The 23,325-nt window shown below is 40.7% G+C and overlaps 1 protein-coding gene and 2 non-coding genes across 3 annotated transcripts in view; all 3 read right to left on the reverse strand.

Annotated features, from left to right (window-relative positions):
- polr1a (RNA polymerase I subunit A) overlaps positions 1–23,247 on the reverse strand; it is a 29,059-nt gene extending 5,812 nt beyond the window's left edge. The window contains exons 1-30 of the mRNA XM_074673680.1: positions 22,972–23,247; positions 20,959–21,067; positions 20,782–20,877; positions 20,331–20,480; positions 19,994–20,104; positions 19,775–19,860; positions 19,199–19,287; positions 19,012–19,092; positions 18,677–18,794; positions 18,014–18,155; positions 17,773–17,934; positions 17,547–17,669; positions 17,230–17,457; positions 17,019–17,126; positions 16,783–16,929; positions 15,566–15,757; positions 15,259–15,408; positions 14,961–15,144; positions 14,751–14,833; positions 11,983–12,141; positions 11,730–11,828; positions 11,235–11,387; positions 11,047–11,129; positions 9,267–9,432; positions 6,225–6,348; positions 5,535–5,635; positions 5,198–5,397; positions 4,779–4,946; positions 1,406–1,541; positions 1,083–1,237 (exon numbers count right to left, since the gene is read on the reverse strand). Of these exons, the coding sequence (XP_074529781.1) occupies positions 1,083–1,237; positions 1,406–1,541; positions 4,779–4,946; positions 5,198–5,397; positions 5,535–5,635; positions 6,225–6,348; positions 9,267–9,432; positions 11,047–11,129; positions 11,235–11,387; positions 11,730–11,828; positions 11,983–12,141; positions 14,751–14,833; positions 14,961–15,144; positions 15,259–15,408; positions 15,566–15,757; positions 16,783–16,929; positions 17,019–17,126; positions 17,230–17,457; positions 17,547–17,669; positions 17,773–17,934; positions 18,014–18,155; positions 18,677–18,794; positions 19,012–19,092; positions 19,199–19,287; positions 19,775–19,860; positions 19,994–20,104; positions 20,331–20,480; positions 20,782–20,877; positions 20,959–21,067; positions 22,972–23,048 (3,980 nt within the window). The 5' untranslated portion in view covers positions 23,049–23,247. The remainder of the gene's footprint in view (positions 1–1,082; positions 1,238–1,405; positions 1,542–4,778; positions 4,947–5,197; positions 5,398–5,534; positions 5,636–6,224; positions 6,349–9,266; positions 9,433–11,046; positions 11,130–11,234; positions 11,388–11,729; positions 11,829–11,982; positions 12,142–14,750; positions 14,834–14,960; positions 15,145–15,258; positions 15,409–15,565; positions 15,758–16,782; positions 16,930–17,018; positions 17,127–17,229; positions 17,458–17,546; positions 17,670–17,772; positions 17,935–18,013; positions 18,156–18,676; positions 18,795–19,011; positions 19,093–19,198; positions 19,288–19,774; positions 19,861–19,993; positions 20,105–20,330; positions 20,481–20,781; positions 20,878–20,958; positions 21,068–22,971) is intronic.
- LOC141794043 (small nucleolar RNA SNORA5) lies at positions 11,536–11,674 on the reverse strand. Its single transcript, XR_012598490.1, has one exon. It is a non-coding gene; the product is annotated as a small nucleolar RNA SNORA5 (small nucleolar RNA).
- On the reverse strand, positions 14,313–14,450 carry LOC141794042 (small nucleolar RNA SNORA5). Its single transcript, XR_012598489.1, has one exon. It is a non-coding gene; the product is annotated as a small nucleolar RNA SNORA5 (small nucleolar RNA).
- Positions 23,248–23,325: the final 78 nt, after the last annotated feature.

Consider the following 23,325-nt stretch of genomic DNA (forward strand, 5'->3'; position numbering starts at 1 on the left):
TCCCATACAGACAGACAAACAGACAAAGTATTCCAAAAACATGACCTCCTTGGCGGAGGTAATAATAATATTTATCAATTCTGACAATGATCTATGTGTCAGACATGATGGAATGTGTTTAATATGCATGGTGAAGAGCAGTAAGCACACAATAATTTCTTGTTCAGCTGATTTGAGGGAAATGACTGGGCTGGACATGAGTCACACAGTCTCCCATCAAGCCAAACAGTGCTTGACATCAGACAGAAGACTATTCCTGTATCGACCTGAATATAAGACTTGAATTAAGGCTTTTTTCGTTGAAAATAATGTGGAAAGGGGGTGGAGGGTGGGGGTACTTGACACATGCTGATAGTTGCTACATGACAGCAACAGCAGAGAGCGCCAGCTTTTAGTAAAGTGACCTCATGGTGGCTGCGCTTGATCTGTCAATCACAGCAAAGATGCACTGACAGGAGATAAGAAAGAGAGGCGTGGTGATTGTCCAGAGCAAAGTGGACCAAAAGTCAGACGAGTTAACAGAAAACTGAAGTGGGGTTAAGATGCTATGATGATGATGGTTGATGGAGCAGAGATGTTCAACAACTGTCAGGAAGCCAGAAAATACAGAGTGTAATGTTGAAAGATCGCGTGTCTAAAAAGACCGTCTGAAAAATACGAACTGTAAAAGAAAAGTTTAATCGTGACGTAAATGTAATGAAGGCATACCCATTATCAAAGTTGTCATCAGAATTGCATCTGAAACACAGATCTAGTGTTTGTATTGTATTGTACAAAAATGAACGCATTCTCTAATTATTTAAATGATTTTCTCAGAATTTCAATAGAAAAAATTGTTTCTTTAAAAACAATAAATTTGGGGTATCACAGTCTTTTTCTGAAGATTGGTCTCAAAAAGGGGGGGTTGTCTTGCAATCGACAGCAGAAACAGTGCTGGAAAATATAAATCATACAAATGCATATGTGTCTATAAGTCAGGATGTATAAATTAAATGAATGATGCTTGTATATATATATACATGTGGATATTGTGTAATAATCATGTTTGTACGTGCATTGTGTGCACACATGCAAACACAGACCTGGTTTCCATGAAGTGAAGGATTTGTTGTGGTGACAGCAGCTTGTCCTCACTGTATCGGTAAGGAGGCAAAAAGGTGAAGGTGACGGTAAACTTCCGCAGCTTGGAGTGATTCTCAACCTGCATGGTCTCCATCACATCCACTTTCTGCAGCACCTGAACATACATACAGCGAAGAGAGAAATAAGAGAGAAGCACAAAGACAACAACAACTTACATCAAGCTATACAGAGAGAAACTGAGAAACTTAAATTCAGTGGGACAGAGTGGAGAGACAACACACAGTCAAAAGAAGAAAAAAAGTAGGCAGAATCAGATCTTTACCTCAGCCAAACAGACTCTGGTGAGCTGCTTTCGAAGTGTCTTGGCTTTCTTTAAGGCTTTTTTATTGTTCAGCACTGGCACGCTCATCATGGGAGTTTTAATATTGGAGCTGGCCACCATCAGGATTTCTCGGAGTCTGCAACACAGACAGACGACACATGAAGAATAAATGTTTTAGTTTGAACATTAATTTAGAAAGAACAAAAAATCTACAGTTTGTGTATAAAACAAAATAACCACACACTTCTCAACGATGGCTGGTGATGTGTGGAAAACGTAAAGAGGGCCAGGACGAAGAAAAAAACTTACAAGGAAGTGGACAAAAATAAAAAAGAGCTGTTGATGAAAGAGAGACTCACATTCAGATGCTTATTTTTAGACCTAATTTTCAGGTTAAACCAGAAATCTAAATTCATGCTTGTGCTGTACATCACTTTGGTCAAAAGCGTCTGCTAAATTAAACTGTAATTGTAGAAATGAAAGGTTTTTATTTCATTTTTTTATCTTTTTACCACCAATTGTAATGTGTTATCTAATCAGGGGGCAAATATCTTTACACTTAAGTTAAAATAAATAATTTTAACTTAAGAGTGGTTTGATGGGAAACAAAGGGATTCTAGTTTAGTTTGTTTCAAGCTAGAGATGTCAGGTGTTTGAGGTGTCAGGACTCCAGTTGAGGTTTTTATTACATGGTGTATGAAATGTAAATCCTTCTGTCTTGTTTCAGTAATCCATTTTTCAGCTCTGTTTACATAACTGTTACTGTAGGTGAAGTTCATCATCAGTGGCTGACGGCCTAAAAAAAGGAACTGGTTTGGTCGGAGTTGTGGTTGAACTGTCACACATAACAGACTGTAACACTGTGCTGGAGCTTGTTTGTTTGGTGACACCGCTCTGTGAAACTCCACAAAGGTGACCCTGTCTGCCACATCTGTTGGGAGCCTGATATAGTGTCTATGTGGCCTTGAACTTTTGTTCTGCATTGACTCACCCAACTGTCACATGCACTGGACTATTTCCACACCTGCTAATGTAATGTCAATGTTGAGGCAGGTCCAGCAGCATGCAAAATAAACAAATAACCAACCTAAAAATATCTTTAACAAACAAAGAGGGACCTCAGTAAAAACTGAGCAGTCTGTGAAAAAAACAGTTCCTGAGAAAAAGTGCACTGAACGAATTGGCCTAAAGAAGTAGATGTGCGGTCGATCATACCACGTGACTTTCTGCTTCTGCACCTGCTGACACTAATATCCTCCTCTGAAATGAGGCTGCTGTTGGTTGTTTTTAGAGCAGAATAAATCACTCTTTGCTGCACCTTCCTGTCAGCCACAGAGCAACCCACACCCACTGTGATGGATGATGTCAGTACGCTTCACACGCTGGTAAAAAGTGGTCAGGACAGCTGAAGCCGGTCCACTCCAGCTTCCTGGAGACATACAGGCGTTAAAGGGTCTCAAATGGCCTACGTGAAGTCATTGGGGATGCACATGCATTCTTTTTTTTTAACTTTTCACACTTGTTGGCTTCCTCACTTGAGTGCTAAAAAAATAGATTCAAACTTTATTTGTATAAATTCAATGTATTCAAAGTAAAACACATGTGCTCTTATACATATCTGAGTGGAAATTTAACAATAAGCACCGAACATGAACTACTTTGCCTTGTGATATTTTTTGTCAATCCACTTTCTCTTTCTTTGTCTGATTTCTCAAAAGGTCACCAGTCCATGACAGGGCTAACATGCAACATTTATGCACACACTCACACCTCAGGGAGAGTTTAGAGTGTCCAATCAACCCAACATAAATGGTTTTTTGACAGTGGGAGAAAACTGGACCACCCAGAGAGAGCCTCCGCACGCTTGGGGATGATACAAACTCCATGCAGAGAGGTTCCTACAGGGCCTTGGGTTTCAATCAGGAACCTTTTTGTTGTGAGGCCAAAACACTAACCACTGCACGCCTTCACCAATATTCACAACAGTAAGGTGGAATCAACCTTGTATCTTAAAATTTCATCCAGGAAAGCTTAATCATTCACCACTCCACCAAACAGGCAGAGATAGATGACCGCTGTGTGCTAAAATGTAAAAAGGTAGCCATAAATGCAATTACAAGAGCTTGGTCTTTTCATGTTCAAAGCTATAAATAAATAACAAAAGCAAATAAAAGCACATTGGCGACATGGTACATATGTGCCATATACAGCACACATGGCCTAAAAACTAAGACACACACTTCCTGCTCTCAACGAAGGTCAACGTTTTTTCTCTTGCCCCTCCCTGCCCTTATCAGCCCAGCTAGCTGCTTATTGTCTTGGTCTGTCTCTGTCTGAACTATCAGAGCCTCTCTCTGTATCCCATCAGAAACCTAAAATCATGGATCCGATCAGCTGGTCTTTCAATGCAATTGATCACATTTTCTTGACGAGGAAACTGGGCCAAGGGGAGCCGGTCTGCCCTGCTGGAACGTTTGCAGCCGGGTATGTGATGGACTCCTGGGAGCAGTGGAGAGTCCTGTGCCTGTCGATCCTTTCCATCAAGGATGTTGAAGATGTCTACATATTTGGATTAATGATAACAGGCTTTCTGCTGTTTGGAGTGGGCGGTTTCCTGATTTATCGCGAACTTCAGGAGATGCAGGCGGCACTTCTGGAAATTGAGGAGTTGTACAGGGCTGTCATTACTCAGACTGAAGCGATACGCGAAATTCATCGCAGGCAGGATGTGATTCCTGGACTTCTTCGCAGGTTGGACAACAACTTGGAGAAGTTGTAAGCTCGGCTTGGCTGTGATGGACCACCAAATTAGGTCATTTGGCACGCCACTGAGATGACCAGAGGGACTTGAGGCAGACGAAAAAGGCAGAGTCTGCCTTACCCAAAACAATCTTTATCTCTCATTCGGCTCCCCGTGTCGGCCTTGGTGGGCTGATAACACTCTCCTGGATGGTATGCAGACAGATGCTCGGCCCTACCCCGCCCTCCACCCCATCCTCCCGTAAACTTTGTCACTGGATCACAACTCTTCAAGGTTGTCTCCATGGCAACAACCGTGGCCTTGTCATCATCAGACGGCAGAGAAATTGTTGAGTCTGGGTGGAGATCAGACCCACAGGCTTACACAGTTCTCCCCTTCCTGTCCTCCCCTGTTACTGTCACTGTCTTTTAAGCTTGTTGAATTGGATGAAACTGAATTGTAATTTTCACTCTTCTGAAACATATGCAATGACAAATAAAGCATCTTGTTTCTTGTAAGACTGACCAAGTTTTTTCATCTTTCCAAGCACTCATGTGGTCTAGATAATATGGTCATATATATATCTGGTGATATCTGATCATATTGATGAGTTAGATGCAAGATGACACCCACCGAGGTATTCCCAAAGTGACGTTCATCTCTCCTCTGCCAGCAAAGTGGAAGGTGTTCAGGGTCATCTGGGTGGAGGGCTCGCCGATGGACTGAGCGGCCAGCAGACCCACTGCTTCACCAGGATCACACAGCGAACGCTGCCACTTATAGTGCAGCAGCTGACGAAGGCTAAACACAAACAGAGAGAGAAAAAAACAGATTTTTATTTCAGGTATAAACAAAAATATTTTTTTGTCACATTACTCCAGGTTACAGGTGCTGTTTATAAATATGTTTCAGAAAAATGCTAAGGCTGGCATTTCTTTTTAAAAGCACACGTGTATATTTGCCAAAGTTATCATTATATTGTGATGGTAAGCAATAAATCCACCATTTGATGATCTGTATGACTTCTCACTTGAAGACCTCACAGTCAGTACCTGTTGGCATCCAGCTTGTCTTGGCTGGTACCGCCTCTGTTCTGCAGATATTTCTCTGTGATTTCATGAAAGTTTTCAGACACTGATCCAAAGCAGACGTCAGGTCTGAGCAAACTCAGAGAGGGCTCAGGGCAGCGGGAGGACTTTCGGCTGTATTTGGATCTGCTGGACTCATCCATTGTGTGCCACTGCTCCATGAGCTGTGGATGGTCAGGGTTCAGTTTGGTTAGTCTGGCTTTGCTTATCTCATGATGTGTAAACTGAGGTTGGAAAACTGACTGTGCATCTTAAACTGACAGGTTTCATGTTATTTTTTTTCTGCAGGCAGAATGATTACCTGCGCTGTAGTAGCAGCTCTGCCGATAACATATGGCCCTTTTCCTGGCTCACCCTGTGCCATTTTGGCCAACTTCTTCTGGGAAAACAGCAAGAAGGCCCCTGAAACCGTCAGAAAACACAGAAACATTACCAAGAATGATAGACATTAATAATGCTTATGTATGATTCCAGCAAACCACACTTTACTTTACATTTCTTAAATATTTCTTCACACAAAAACATCCCTTGCTAGTCTCAAACAATTTTTAAAGAATAGAGAACTATGACTTTCAAGTAGGGATGGGTACCTTTCACATTTGAAACGATACGGTACCGATGCCTGGTACATGGCAATCAGTAGTGGTACTCAACGGTACCAATTTTCAGTGCTTTTTTGTGTTTATGTGGTAAAACATCCTTTTTTAAAGATAATACAGTATATATATTTTTCAATGTAACATATTTATTCTTTAGTATATAACCTTGCAATGTCGTGTTAATCTCCAGCATGGAGAACTGCCTACTCTTCCACTCGCTCACCGTCACAAGGATATATTTAGGTACCTAAACATGGTACCTTTTGATTCCACATGAATCAGTACCCGGTACTTTTTACAGAATTTGGTCGGTACCTATAAAAGTACCTAATTCAGTACCCATCCCTAGTTTAAGATGTCTGTGTGGCTAAGATAAGGGATAGCTCCTCTACCTCTCCATGGATTTGCTGTCTCTCTCTTGGCTTTCCAGCGCTGGATGGCTTCAAAGTGTTGGGTGGCAGACTGAGGATCTAAACGGGCCATCACACTGTCCAGACCCTGCGACCTCTTGATCGCCTGACAGAGATGAAAAAAGAAGAGACTCAGTCTTATTAGCTAGAAAAAGCTGGAGAATCAACCTTTCAAACATTTCAATCAGTGCAGACAGGCCGCAGTTTCAGCTTTTATGCCAGTGTTAGGAGTGTTAAAGTGGTCATTAAGCAGAGAGGAACTCAAACCTATTCTGCTAAATGAGCTACAAAAGCAAACCAAAGCAAAGCGAGTGGAACGAATTCACTATTGTATTTTCAACAGCTGACATTTCTTTCACTGAATCATCTTGAAGATGCTCTGACTGATGATGAACTGTCATGTGATCTTGGTTATGCTGACATGTTTTTTAATTATTTGTCATTTGTCAGCCTTGTGAGCCTAGGCATCAGGATGATGCTGATAATAGCTGTGCTTCCATTACACCTTTTCACAAATTGAAAGCGATATATCTGAAGTTTTGATAAGAACAATTGCGCCTTGCTGGTATTTCCATTACAACTAGAATTGTGCACAACTTGAAAAAAATAATTTGTAACGACTGGACGCTGCACTGATGATGGTGCTAATTCAAGAACGTGAGTGTTTTTGTTCACTGGTCAAACTGTCGGCCGTGACCATGCTAACTAAAAAAACAAACATCTGCATTTAGCACATACTTGCATCGGCCACTTCATTAGGTACACCTGTCCAACTGCTTGTTAATGCAAATTTCTAATCAGCCAATCACATGGCAGCAACTTAATGCATTAAGGCATGTAGACATGATCAAGACGGTGTAATGGTGTGGGGGATATTTTCTTGGCTCACTTTGGGCCCCTTAGTACCAACTGAGCATGGTTTAAAGTCCACAGCCTACCTGAGTATTGTTGCTGACCACCTTTATGAGCACAGTGTACCCATCTTCTGATGGCTACTTCCAGCAGGATAACGCTCCATGTCATAAAGCTGGAATCATCTCAGACTGCTTTCTTCAACATGACAATGAGTTCACTGTACTCACATGTCCTCCACAGTCACCAGATCTCGATCCTAATAAAATGGCCTCTGAGTGTAACTAACAGCTCAGCTGTTACAATATGAACGCCAGAGTCCATATATGTGGCAGTGGACACATCCGAGGAACTTTTTGGATATGGGCCATGGCCGAGGAGGCGAGGGAGGTGCGTTGTTATTACAGTGTGACATATTTTGGCAAAACACGTGTTTTCACTGCACTTCTGTGATAAACTTTAATATCGAAACGTATGAAAATCCCCCTCATGAGAAAAAACTTTTTATTGAAGTTTGAGAGGTTTTTCGAAATTTTGGCGTTTCCATTACCATTTTAGGTTTTTGCGCAATTCTAAGTGCAATGGAAACGCAGCTGATGCCATTTATTATCCCAATTTATTGACCAACTGCTTCCTTATTCTTATTAGTCGTCAGTATTAATGCTAGTGAAGGGAGTGCCAGTCCATACAGTTTGCAGCATGCTGAGGAAAAACCGTCTCCTCTTGTATTTTCCACAGCTACACTTCCCACTGAATAATGCTTCAAAGCTAAACTTTATTTCACATGTAGGGGACAAAACCAGATGACTTATTTGTTTATGGGGAGCACTGAAATCAGAACACTAAAGCTAAAGATTCTAACGAGATCTTCAAACTTCCTGAATGTGAAAATAAAGCATGAGCAGTGCAATATTTTCAGACTGAGGAGTGATGGAACCTGTATCTGTGTTTAAAATGCACTGAGCCACTGTTAGAGAGAAAAATACCTAACCACCTTTCGTTCCACGCTTACTTACACACACACACACAAACACACACACACACACACACACACACACACACACACACACACACACACACACACACACACACACACACACAACACACACACACACACACACACACACACACACACACACACACACACACACACACACACACACACACACACACACACTCACTTTATTAACCTGGTTATATTGACACCTGCTTACACACTTCCTTCTATAGGAACCAACTCCAACATGTGAATCAGAGCAACATTCTTCTTCCACAGCTTATAACAAATTCACCCATGAGTTCATAACCTTTCAGTTTTCAGTCAATTCAGTAATTAACTTTCTGAAGATTTGACTAAATAAAATATGCATCTTTGTGATTCAGCTCAACAACTTGTTTTAGAACTTTAACAAGAAGCAAGTTTTTAGGGTTCAACCCCTTTACTGTGTGTATCCTCTAGGCTGTGAGACTCACAGGAAGTTTCAATAACTCATTACCATATAAGGTAACTTCCTCAAACAGCAGTGCTTGTTTGACTTTTCAGAAGGGTGTTGAAATAAAGGACTCAATGTATCATCACTTGGTTTGTTTTAGTAGGTGTTGAGCACAGACTGGTCTGTTTCCAAATGGATCACAACATTAAACTCTGCTGTAAAGGCATGAATATGTGAAATCTTTGTCTTTCTTCCTCAGTGTGAGGCTCTTGTGATGCTGAAGGGTATCTGAGGGCAGATATCTGCTCTCATCAAGCTGAGGGGTAAAAATAAAGAAAGCCTTCTTTTCATATCCAGGGTCATGAGAAATTATCTAACACAGCTTCACTGTGGGACACAGTGAATTCTTTCATTTCAAATGTTTTCTTTTTTTGGTTCAACACGAGTTATTGTGCGGCTGAAAGATCAGTTCATGAAGATATATAGGTTTATCAAAAATATATAATATTTAAATTAGGTGCATCTCTAAAATTAGAAACTGGGTCATCTGTTTTAGTGACTGCTCAAGTTCATTGCCCTCAAAGATGACTTTTTAACCCCTGTCTCAAGACATAAAGATGTTTGTACACAGGTATCGTCATCAGATAAAAGGATTTTTCCCTGAGTTATATTTCCATCTGCGTGTTATCCAAGCATGTTTGTAACAAAATGACTGATGCTGCGTTTGGCTGAATATTACCTCATAATTGTCCTCGATGAAGGGAAACTGTCTGGGCTGAAGGAACTGAGTTTTTGGGATATCCAGCCCGTCTTCACCGTAGAGGAACTGGACCACAGATCCATCGCTGTCCCTCACTGTCAGATCATACTGAACGACCAGACCCTCCAGGTGCTTTATGACACATCTGCAAAGGAGAGTATAAGAGCGTCAGAAGAAGGAAAGTAGGATGGGACACATGGAAGGTAGATTTTTTTTAACAGATTTGTCTTTGAGTCCATTACTGACATCTTATGTTATTTTATACAACAAAAAGACAATATCTGTTGTTTATTTTTAAAATCCAGGTGGAGCAGGGTTTGTTGTGAAAAAAAATAACTTGTAAATAGGACCTAAACTGTAAAATTTTTACACCAAACTCAAGCAATCATAAATTCTTGGTCTGAGATGTGTTTTGGTGGGGTCTTGTAAAAGAAAGAGGAGAAAGGGAGTTTTTTTCAGATATCTACAAATCTAAGATTTTTATTACAAATGAGTTAAAGCTGGACCTAAAACTGAATTTAACCTTATCCTTTTATACAGCTCTAGGAAAAACATGGTAAGCTCAACACTTCACATCAATACAAAAGGAATTCAGAGCTGTGTGTTGTGATCTCAGACTGTGAGTGGAACAATGTGTGTGACTCCATGCACCACCACTAGCTTACATGTATAGAGAGAGTTTAGCTGGGAAACCTCTCAGAGTTTTTATAATCCCCCATATAAAGAGTGGGCAGCTACAAACACCTCAGCCATGCTGGAGGCCAACCACGCACATGTTTTCTAATACTGCTCTTAGTAGGGATGTCCCGATATTACATTTTCACTTCCGATACGATACCGATACTGCAACATTGAGTATTGGCCGATACGGATATTAATTGGATACGATATCAGCATTAAACATGCATTTTTTTATTACTTATTTTGTAGTATGTCTGTCATGTTAGAAAAGGCTTGATTAAGTGATATTATTCAAACAAAGAACAGTAGTCAGCAACAGTAGGTATGAGGAAAAACTGTCCCATTTATTATTAACCAATGGGTAACAGAAATTTTAACATTAAACATAAGAATATACTAGTAATTGAATAAAATAAAGAATCAATGAGAAGAGCCAGAAAATAACCTAAATAAATCAAATAAAAAAAGCAGGAGCGGAGTCTGGAATGGACTGCTTATATCGGAGATTTTAGATGCATTCCGATATGATCCAATACTTATTTTTTTGCTGATATCAGACCGATATCCAATATCAATATCAGACTGGGACACCTCTAGCTCTTAGAGAAAACCATGTAAATAAGACTATGAATGACACAATAGGTTAAGAGATTCCAAAAATTGAAGGGAGGAAAAGACAGGAATCTGATTAAAACTACACTCAAAGCCAGTAAAAAAAGCAGTCACAAGGAACTGGTACAAAGCAGAACCTCGGAGAAACAGCACTGTTTTTGAAATTATTCAGGATGTGTATATGATGGCTGAGCTGACACACCAACCAAAGCTCAGAGGACACACCCACGACAAGAACTGGAGAAAATGGACCACATACACATTGAGAAGATCAAGTAACTCAAAGTGAAGAGGGAGGACTCACATGCCAGCATTAACCCTGAAATTTTTTATGTGGTGTTTTATAACTGTTTTCTAAAATAAAAAAAAGTTAACTAGAAAAAGAAGAAACAGAAAATCTGTATCAGATTACATGCTTCTGCTCATACATGTGATGATTTCTGAGCCACTGGGCTGTGATGTTTACCTCTGCAGGTATCCTGATCTTGAGGTTTTCACAGCCGTGTCAACCAGTCCCTCCCTTCCCGCCATACAATGGAAGAAAAACTCCTGACCACAGATGACACACGGAGACAGAAAGAGATGTGTGATGAAGTCAGAGAAATCTTATTACATCTATCTATTTCAACACACAAACACAAACGGCTTCAGTACCTGTGGTTTGATGCCTGTGAGGAACCTCCCTGAAACAAATCCTCCTGCACCAGGTGAAGGGTCGTACGGTTGGAAGCATGGCAGGGATTTCCCAGAAGGCATCAGAGGAGGTCTGCGACCCTCCAGCTCAATCTGACCCAGCAGACATGAAATCTAAAACACACACACACAGACAGGTTAAGGGAAAACAGCTTAGTGCTGAACAGCTGGAGACACAACAGCTCAAATATCTCACATATAAATCATGTCAGCTTTATAAAGTCCTTCCTGCTCACTCACTCTGATCATCATGCCTTACAACACTTGTGTGCAGTACATATTTATCCCCCGTGGCGATGTTGAAGCGCCACTGGGGCCCATGAACTACATCCTCACTGTGGCAGCCATTTTGGCCAGTGGCATCCATGGAAAAAGGAAGCACTGAATTTGACAAGGCTGCAACCTTGTGGAGAGCCAGGGTTGTTAAACTTGACAGTGTGTTTGAGTGAGTGGTACCTGCATGGTGTTTACAGTGGACCCTTTGGCTCCTGATTGGACCATCAGCTGCAGGTTGTTGTCTGGGAAAGAGGTGTGGAGTCCAATCGGCATGCACACCTACAGACACACAACAATATATCATCATCAGTGTTATTGTTAAAACTGTGTAGACAGACGGGGTCACCTTCATTTTCAAGTAAACATCCAAAAACGATGAGTGTTTTCCTTAAATAGAGAGCTCTCACTCCTCTTATTTCCTCCTGAAGGTTACCTTGTTGATGTCATTGTTCACTTGGTTGGCCAGCTCTTTAAACTTGTGGTCGGCCATGCTGAAGTCTCTCTGGTCTGGGCTGAGGTGAGCGTCCTGCCAGCGACTCCTGGCCTCAGCTGGATCCACAGTGGGGGGCAGGTTGAAAGCTGCCTGGAGGGCCTGAGAGACAGAGAGTAACATATTTATATTCAGTTTGATGAGAACACCTCTAAGCTCATTCACCAGGTTGTATTTATTAAAAGCAAAGAATTGTACACACAGAGAATTATCAGTTGTAAGTGAAAATAATAGCTTCAGTCAAACCGCTTTTACCACAACTACAGTTCCTCTGTGATCTAGAGAAACGGATCATTGACTTCTTAAGAGTATGATTAATACCTCAGAGGGCTGATGACAGTGGTTACCCATCGTGTTGAGCAGGAGGCCTATGTTTCCCACATGCAAGAGATATAACACAAAATAGTTTTCTTTCTATATCTGCTCACCTTAAATTAAGTAGCTGTCATCAGCAAGCTTTCAGCTTCTCAACCTGTTTTGTACCCACCCCTCATGTGAGGAATTATTTATAGACCCCTTACGACCTACACCTTCACAAAGATGCGTATGCATGTCGGCAAAAGAAGCAGCATTCAGCTCCATTTATTCAGACAAGATAGTGTTCTTTAATTTCTGATTTCAGCAGCGTAAAAAGGTCAGGTTGCTCTGTGGTTGGTCTTCAGAGATGATGCTCGACTGTTGGACAACAGAATTTCTCCTACGGGGGATCAATAAACAGGGTATAAGCTGAAATCCTGAGGTTCAATTCAATGCCTTTTTAAGACTTTTTTAAAAACCTTTCAAAAAAAGTCTTAAGACCTTACTGCGACTTTAAGCTGCTGTTAGCAACCAATCATTGATGATTTTAGTTTTCATTTTTAAAAAATTAGATAAGCTGAGAAGGAATAAAGCTTGAAAGTATAAATGAAACTAAAGGCAGGTTAATTGACATTCTCATTACCACAACAAGTAACAGTTATTTAAGGCCAACTTGCATAAAATACATACAGACGGCTACTAAACTACTGTACCAACTGAGTTTGTTGTCACATTAGCCTACGGATATGTTGGGCTGCTAGCGCTAGGTATAGCCCGTGCCTCACAAAATTACAATTTTGCTTGTTATCACGTCTCAAACAACAGTGCTATGTAACTGTATTGATAAATACCTTATCACACTAAAGGTGATTTGATCAAAGAAAATTTGTTCCAAAACAACTGAGATCAGGGGAACCTGAGGGAAGCTTTCTCTAAATCGTAAGAATCCAAAATCCCAGGTCATCAAAAGTCTGAGAAATTTTCTCAGGAGGCTTGAGAAACTCTTATGATCTAGAGCAAATTATTTTGAGACGCTAAAGCTTTTTCCAGATCCTCACGCTGGTCTGTGATGAGTGTGACGAGCAGAGTGATCGTCCAATCACCAGGTGTGGTTATTTTTGAAGGTTCAGACCCTGAAAACATTTTTGAAACAGATGGACTATCTCTGTGGCGGATATATGAAACTGTCTGTCTGGCGTGTCAGGTTAGTTTGTAACAGTCGCAAAGAGGAAAATAAATATTCATGGATACTTTTGGAGTCAAAGCTTGAATACCAATAAAATTTAATACCTCATAACATTACGATTAAGACTTTTTAATACTTTTTAAGACCTGGCGGACACCCTGATAAAGTATTTATCATTTATAATCATTGAGTCAACTTCTATCAAGTTCTGACCATTATAGAGCAACTGGTGTTTTAGAGTAAAGCGTGACCATGCTAACTGGCGACCTTCCACCAAGAGTGTCAGTGATTGTCTGCTGACAGTCACCAGTTAACAGGGTCACACTTTACACTGAAACACCAGCGATGTATGTGGCTGTGTAGTCAAATGTGTCTTCTTGATCAAACCTCAGCGATGTGAACTAGGTAAGAATAGCAGCCTTGATGGTTAAACACCTTGCATAGCTTGACTAACTACTGTACTTTGCAATTTATTATGTGGTCAAAATGCACCAGTAGCTGTAACTCTAAAAAGACAGTGAAGAGGTCGATTGGCAATTTAAGGCGGGATCCACAGCAAAAAAAAGTTCAATAGGAAAGTTTATTATTTGCGCCCTCCAGTGGCAGAGAGGATAAAGGCACTGTGCCACAGAGCACTGGTTACAGACCCACCATGTTGACATTTCCTTAAGAACAATCTGAGGTGAAGTTAAATCAACAGACAGTATGTAAAGTTTAACAGTGTTTAAATCATAGGTTAAAATCCTTAAGATGACAATCAAGTTCGTTTGAGCGAAGACTTGTACATTTTTTGTGTATGCAGTACATATTTATCCCCTGTGGTGATGTTGAAGCACCACTGGGGCCCATGAACTACATCCTCACTGTGGCAGCCATTTTGGCCAGTGGCATCCATGGAAGAGGAAGCACTGAATTTGACAAGGCTGCAGTTTTACTAAAAGTTTATTTACTGTAGCTCATCAACATGGTAGTCTTTCACTTTTTTGTTACAAGACTCTTAAAGCCAGGTGCATTAGGTGCTAGACTCAGCTCTAAGTGCAGGAAGCTGTAGCCTACCTTTGTGTGGGATTTCTCCCCACATTTTGCTGGTAGATCTACAATGACATGTAATTCACAAAACCCATCTTAATCCTCAGAACAGCCTCTCTGGAGGGATCTCCTCTCCAGAACAATAAGAAACACTCTCTGATAGCCGATTTGATAGATGTAATCTGTCGTTGTAACTTACTTTTGTGCCAATCTTCAACGACTCCTTAATGATCTTTTTTCTCTTCTTGTTGGCGCCTGGTTTAACAAGAATGTCTTCCACACCTAGACAACCAAAAAAGTTTAAGATGTTACAATCAAATTCAACAAGTGTGTCTGCAGAATAATTGACAGTTTTAAATAAATGGTGGTTTATTTTATCTGTGAAGAGGTCCCTGGTTCTGGTTCATACCCAGAGTAAAGCCTCGGTAGAGTTGCAGGTAGGCAGTGAAGAGTCGAGCCAGGCAGCTGAGCAGTTTGCCGCTGGTCTCTCCTCCGTAAAGCTCGTAGCAGCAGTGCACCAGACCGTAGGCTGAGGAGCCGTAGTGAGCTTTATCCAGAACCCCCACCAACAGCTCGCCATGACGGATCACAACCTGGATAACAAAAGGAAGAAAAAGAGGACGGGTGAAAAATGAGTAAGGGATCATGTAAAGTTATTCCAAATAGCTTCCCACAAAGATGAGACAAGGCTGTGAGTGTGTGTTTACCTGGGAATCACACATGCTGTCTGGCTTGTACCCTGGGGCATTTCGAGGTGGTTCTTGGACCCAAGCTTTGCCAGGGATCTTTGATTTGCCAACCAGGTTGAGGGGCACAGCGTTCCCTGGGATTACATTTAACAGCAGCGTAGACACCACCTACAGAAAAAAAAAATACATGACACCACAGAGCTTAAAGAGGAATACCTTGGAATGCTAGTTATAGATTATTCTAAGTTTAATGATTTGTTTAGTTTTCATCATCTGTAAACACTTTAATAAAAGTGCTTGGACTTAAAGACCCAGCTTCAATCACCTGCTTCCCCGTCCACAGCGGCTGTGGTTTAAAGATGGCCGGTGGCACCAGTTTGACTCTGCCTGGTTTGTCAGTCAGTCCTCTGTACACCAGCTCAATGTACTGGTCTCTGGTGAAGAAGCAGCCCCGTATCGTCATCCTGGTGCCTGACACCATGTGGTCCTGGATCAGACCTGCTAAAGGTTTTCCATCCTGACAACAAAAAAAAACAAACAAACTCAGCACCGAACCTGGATGTGTTCACAACCTGTTACTCTTCTAAAAAAAGGGTTCCTGCCTCAAACTTAAACCTTAATAGAATATAAACCTTAATATCAGCTTAATGCATTTCATCTTAAACTATGAGCCATTTTTTGTAAAAGAACAAAGAGTTTATCCCACACATGTATACAATAAACAGGGCTTGACATTAACACCCGCCAACCCAAAAAATGCGGGTAAATTCCAGCTGTGAGGGGTAACACTGCCACTCTCACTAGCCACTTTATCGCTCAGACACGCTCATCTCCAGCCTCCCGCCTCTGTCTTGGACACTGTGACAGCTCCCAGTGTTTAGCGCCTGATAATGTGATTTAAAAGTTCAGTCGCGTCTTTTTTGCTCTCTATTGTTAACAGATTCCGGGATTCAAGTCACAAACTAGCGCCAAAACTCCTGTAACGTTTTAAAAGTTATAGGAGTTTGTTGGACTCAGATATGAGGAGCTTTAGGAATGATATTTAAAACTTCAACCATACAAAAACTTATCAAAGTTATATGTAAAAGGTTAACTCTGAAAATACTATGAACAAACCAAATCATTCTAAATAAATAAGATGTATGGTCCAGTGTGACTTATATATATATATATATATGTTGTTTTCCTCTTCATGACACAGTTTTTTGACTGATACAACTTCAAAAAAAAAGCATGATTATACAACGGAGTGACTTATAGTTCAGACAGTATGGACTTAGTTTATTACTAAAAATTACTAATTAATTACTAATTAATTAAAATTGATTAGATTAAACATAATTATTCAACAACAAAATTGTGGCTAGTGAAAATAATGAGTGGCTTGTTACTCTGGGAAACCACCAGCCACAGTGGCTGGTGAGCACAAAAGTTAATGTCAAGCCCTGCAAATACAGATCCATAAAGCTATCAAGATTTGGAGTCAAATAAGAGTTTAAGACTCTGTTTATGTCAAGTTAAAAACAGGATGATAATCTCCACCTTGGGAACGAGGTATTGTTGGTCAGTGCTGACTAACGTGTAGGCCTCTGCTCGGCCCAGCTCACTCTGAGGAAAGTGTGCATTCATTTCGTCTCCGTCAAAGTCGGCGTTGTAGGCCTTACAGTTGGCATAGTGGAGCCTCAGGACCTGTAACATCAAATCAAAATCAACAATGTTTCAGTTTGTGAACATTTGCTGCAGTCACTTTAAATAAAAAAAGATGAATAAGTCCTGACCTTCTCTCCGGGCAAGATCCTTGCACAGTGGGCTTGTATGGAGGGTCTGTGCAGGGTCGGCTGTCTGTTCAATAACAACACATCTCCATTCTTTATGTGACGATTCACCTGGACGGCAAAGAGAGGGAGTTTTCACTAAGAGTGACGTGTACAGCCATGCCTCAGAGCTCACAGGGTTTGTATCTGTCAGTAACAAGAATATCAGACTCACAATCTTCATGGGCATCTTGTGTGGACCAGGACAGGGGGTCAGCAGCTGTTTGGCCACAGCCTCCCTCTGTGCCAGGTTACTGGCTGACAGGATGGTTTTTCTGCCATCCTCATTAATCACCATGGAGGCTCCGGGATGAACGCTGGGCCCGTTGATGACCGCCTGACGAAGCTCCTTCACGTTCCAGGGAGTGACGGGCTGAGGATAGGTCAGCTTGGTGGCAAACACCTGCACAGGTACAGAAGAGAGTCAGAGCTGATTCCCCTGTGAAATAAACTCAAGAGCTCAGGAGTACGTCTCATTATCATCAGGTGTACCATGGGTATTCCTATCTCGTTTGTCCCAATGTACATGTCTGGACAGATGACAGACCGTGCCGCGTAGTCAACTCGTTTTCCCATCATGTGTTTCCGGAACAATCCCTCCTTCTTCTCCAGGATCTGTGAGGACAGAGAGGAAGAAAAGAGGATTAAGGTGTCTTTGTGAGTGAACAAAAATAAAAAATAAAAGGCAACAGAGTGAATTAATCTGTGTTAATGATACCTGTCTGATTCCTGGGAATTTCTCTGTCATCAGTTTGTCCATGTCGCTGTCAAACACGATGTTGACGTGGGACTGAAGTCGAATCCAAATGTTGTAGAGTTTATCTGTTAACGTCAGTCCAAGGAGACCTGTCAGAAATGTTTGGTCTGATTGTTCTGGAGCCTGAAGGAGACGAGAGGAGACAGGTGAGCGCGCTCTGTCACAACCCCTTCATTTTCATAAAAGCTCAGCTGCTTCTCACCTCCTGCTCTGGTGTCGTTTTCTCTCCTGCTATAAGGGCCAAAAGTTTCCTGATGATCTCGCAGTCCTTCATGACAGCCTGCATGTTGACTGTCTGACCGTTTGTAAACATCTGGTCACCCAGTCGATTGACTGGACGATACCTGACAGAGAAGGGACCAGCGTAAAGGTCTTTGCACACACAGTTTTTTCCACATTTCACATTTGTATACTCACGTGGAAACTTTCTCTACACATTTCAGGTATGGTTCAGATGATGAATGAAGTCTTGTGTACATGTGTGTGATGGTGTGTCTGTGTGCCTCTGCACAAATACCTCAAACATATTGACAGCAGCTGCTCAAGATCAATTGCTTGATGATTCTATATTTCTCGTAATGTAAATTTTCTCAATTAATACAAAAATAAAACGCATTGGATTCAGTGTGCAAGGTGTCTGTGCGTGACATTTTTTTCAGATTGAGGATCCAAAAAAAGCAAAACAAAACCGAAAAAAAAAGGACTCAGTGTGCAAACACCTTGAAGGTCAACCTATTTCCACCAACGCTTGGAGTATTATGCCTCTTTAGGTAACATGAATAAACCTGGGATGTATTTAGACTGAGGTCTTATGTGGAAGTTTGCACACAGCTATTTAAAGTTAGCTAGTTTCTTCACAGTGTACCTGCATGGTGGGACCACCAGTAGCTCCAGGAAGAAGAGGTCTGGATAAAAACCTTTCCCCCCTTCATGTGAAGCCACGTCCTCCTCAAGTCCAGGGAACAGACACTTCAAGAAGAAACCTGGAGGAAAAATAACAACACAGGGAGAAGTTTTAGAATTTTATTTAACAGATGAAACAAAGTGAAATAAATCTCAGCTGATTCTATGCTAACATGTTGCATCCTTACACCACCTCCAAACACCTAAAACTGTAAATCTCATTAGCAAATAAAAATAAGCAGTAATTAATGTTGCTTAGAGATAATCTACATGGTGAAAAGATGTTTATTGACCCACCTTCATTCTCCCATATTTTGTTGCAGTGTTCCCTTGCAGTACTAGCTGTCAGGTAGACTCTCTTTCCAGCAACCAGATCCTCTGCACAAAAACAGAAAGCCAGATGACACTTTTTAAGTAGAATGTACGTCTAAAAAAATAGATGCACACATGGCCTCTTTTTTTCTTCAAAATTCTCAGGACCTACCATCAGTATTGTCACTGTTCTTCAGGGATGATGGCACGGTGAGTGTCAGCTTACTGTTGTGTTCACGACGTAGACAAAACTTGCCACCCCTGCATGGCCATGCACAGAAACAGAAACAGTTCGAAGCATGAAATCCAGTCTGAATGATTTTTTTATTACAGCGTACAAAGCAATAAAGGAATAAATATTTCCATTATTTTTATTTCTTATTTTCTTCTTTACATGGATTTCTGAGTAGATTACCCGTTGTAACAGGAAGGCTGGTTTTATCATTATCATAAAATAGTTTGGGTAAAGTGGACAAATGTAGACATTCATTCCTTAACAAAGTAGAAAACAAGGCTCTTTACTTTCATGGAAATAAAATTACTCATGTTACCCATTGGGAGATAAATCCATGCTTTGCTGTTTATTCCTTTGGAAATCTAAAGTATATCTATAGCATATCTATAGCCAGTGCATTTAGTCAACACAGCTGTATGTACACAAAATTGGTTTAAATAAATCTTTTACTCAAAAACTATTAGATCAACATTGTGTTGGGAGGTTTCTGCGCTGACATTTCAACAAAGTTACCTGCACAAAGGGCACTTCCTGGTTTTCATGTGGACCTTCCAGAACTCATTTACAAGACTGCCCTTCTTTTCAACTAGGTGTTTAATCTGGAAACACACACACAAAAAACTGGGTCAGTATGTCTCAATTGAGCTACTCATTTTAGATAAAAAAATTATATATGATCACATTTTCCGCATTATTTTCTGTATAAAGGCGGTCTCAGGTCTTCCTGCTCACCGGTTTGTTGTGTTGTGAACCTCCAGTGCTGTCCCCGATTACCATGTTGGTAAACTCCCTGAGTACTGCCTCAATCTCATCTCCAATTGCTTTGGGATTTTCCTCCAAGTGCTAACAAACACAAACACATTCGTTATCAGATTATAATCACCGAAATGCTGGTCTAAAGATGATATAAAACCAGTTTAGAGCTGACGTAGTAAGAAGAGTAACCTTAAAACAGAGATATAAATACTTACTGTTACAGCCCTACAAATTTACACCAACCAGAAATAACACTACAATCAAGGCTGAATAATCCTGCCAGATTTTGTTTCTCCTACTGAGGAAAACCCACCTGGTTGAGGACTTGTTCGATTTGATAGACCTCCTGCATGGCCCCATGATCCAACAACTTGAGCTGATTCCGCAGCAGGTGGATGGCAGCGCGGGGACAGGTTAACATGTGACATGATAGACAGGAGCCACGAATGAGCAGGAACAGTTTCTACAGGAGGAGAGAAGATGACAATATGAGTTAGTCAAATTTAATCCGTCACACTGGTTCATTATAAATCATCACACTATGCCTACACTGAATTCAAAATAGTCTTTGTGATTATCAAATGTATCTTAAGTCATAATGGCAAGTCAATAAAGATCAAATCTTTGTTGCATAATTTAATTCACTGGACTTCAAACTGAAACGGCAATCATTTGCTTGAAACAACAATAATAATACCAGTTTGGACCATGACCCGCCTACCTGCCTCTTTAGCATGGTAATGTGTTTTTGTGGGCAAGCTTACATCAAACAGCAGGGGGTTGTATACAGGAAGTGGCAGCTCTACGTGTCCAAAGTGTCCTGGACAGTTGTTGAAGTCTTGACAGCACGTTGAACACACCTGGTAAAAACAAAGAGGAAACAATTAAGAACTCTCTGCAGTCTTAACTTCCATCCAGCAAATGGCAAAGAAGGGTTGTACCTCTTTGTTGTCTGCAGGTCCCAGGGCCAGATCATACAGACTGTTTGGGGCCACATTTCCAACAGCATCCAGGAATTTGGAACTGGTGATTGTCTTAACACTTAACTTCCTAAACAACAGATGAAAAATACAGAGTTAGTACACCTGTTGCTCTTACACATACACTCAAGTTTCAGTGACGATCTGATCTGTTCATATCACAGGAGAAGTGAACATTGTTATTTTAGAAATCATTAATATTTTGTCGTAATCTGTTACGCAACTCAGATAGTTCACAGCCAAAAATTTAAAGCCCACCAGGTGTGATTTATTCCAATATCTAAGGACACGTCCTGTAGTTTTCCGGGATTGAGTCATGGGATTATAGAGCTAACTGAGGTGAACAACAAAAGAAGAAACGTCACAATAAATTTACTGTAGGTGAATCATATCCATCCATCTATTTTCTATCTATTATCCTGTTCAGGGTCACAGATGGCTGCAGCCTATCCCAGCTGTCTTAGGGTGAGAGGCAGGTCCACGCTGGACTGTTTGCTAGTCAATCACAGGGGGGTGACAGACAGAAACAGACAACCCTTCACATGCACATTCACTCCTACGGGCAGTCTAGAATCTCCAGTTAAAATGATGAACATGTTTTTGGACTGTGAGGGGAAGCTGGAGAGAAGCTGTGCCCGGAGAGAACCCACACATATATAGCGAGAACATGCAAACTCCACACAGAAAGGCCCAACTTGACCAAACCTGGATTTAAAGTGGTGACCTTCTTCTTGCTGTGAGGCAACACTGCTTACCGCTACACCCCTGTACATCCCGTGTGAATCATATCTCAACCATAAATGATGACCTGCCAACACTCCTGATTTAAGCAGGAGTCTCCCACCTTTAAACCCTTTCTCCCGACTCGTAATTTCTTTCAATTTATGTTTGTAGGAGGTTTGTTTACTTTCAGTGAGATAATATTTAGCTGTAGGAAAAGAAACTGATTTAAGTGATGGGGAAAGGTACCAGATAAATCACTTAAAAAAAAAAAGTGAATAGCATATTGATAAAGCTCAATGATGCAATTGAGCCACACACTGAAAACTTAACTGAATAAAAGAAATATGATGTTTTTAACATAAAAATATGGTGTAAGAACAACATTTTAACTTTATATTAATTAAGAAAAACAGAACATAGATTACTGTCTCAAAAACTGGTTAGATTGAAACACCAGTGTGTTTATTACTGAAGTGTTTCAGGGTTTAAGTTAATGGAGCTAACTTACAAGCTGACTAGACTGTAGTGTGATTTATTACACACATGATCTCACTTGTATCTTTCTGTAATATAAATAAAAAGTAACGTGTCGTATCAGATCAACGTAGTCACATGAAACCGATATTATTTCTATTTGGGACGTGGAAAAGCAGGGTGATAATAAAAATGTACATTAAACAAACAAACAAACAAACAAAACCTTAGTGAAATTTTCCTCAATACTATCACTAATGCACTTAAGGTATACTATCTTGTGCTGACCGGTAAGGTGAAGAGTGGTGGTGATGTTCTTCAGAAAACATGAAAGCCTGATGGTGATCACAACATGGTTTTCATAATATGGTAAACACCAGTTAAATAAATGTTATTTCAGAGTAATACGTTTGATGTTGTCAGTTTACCTGAGCTGCAGTTATGAACCATACATTCATTTAATACAGAAATGTATTTTCTTACGCAGTTGTGTGTTTCTCACCAATCAGTACTTTTGAGTCGTATGTACCAGGGTTGCTAGGTTGAGGCTGATTTTTCGTTGCCCCAGATAATCTCCCAATTTTTCCACACCCTAATGTTGGCAGGTATGTAAAAGTGATAACTCAACTACAGCACCTACAAATTCAACATAAAGTAGTGGTTATTATCTACCAGGAGATTAAAAAAGATTTCCTCTACAGCACACTACCATTAACACGCATGTTGTTTTGAACTGTTTAGCATGTCAGCCGAAAGCTAACCCTTCACCGCTCTTACCTTATCTCTTCAGCGGAGTACATGCCAAACGACATGCCATCTAAACGCCGCCATGGCACGTCTTTTCCAAACAACATGTTGGATTTTTATACAGCCTTAATTTTACTCTTTAATTCTTTAAAACTCATGTCGCAAAGTTAAACCACATGCGATGCAAAGCTGCGCCTGTTTCGCACGTGGGGCGGCCAAACCAAGTTTAGGAGTACGGAGGGGGAGTACAATACTGTGGGTCGGTATCCTTTAGAATTAAATGCTGTGATGTTTTCACTTTTTAAGATTATGATTTATATATACCACGTATGTTTAATATTTTAACTATTACAGGCGATTGAAATCTAATCATTCACCATGAGA

The sequence above is a fragment of the Halichoeres trimaculatus genome, unplaced genomic scaffold (genome assembly GCF_033239565.1).
Source record: "Halichoeres trimaculatus isolate MK-OKI-2021-1 unplaced genomic scaffold, fHalTri1.1 fHalTri1_scaffold_7, whole genome shotgun sequence".
NCBI lineage: Eukaryota > Metazoa > Chordata > Actinopteri > Labriformes > Labridae > Halichoeres > Halichoeres trimaculatus.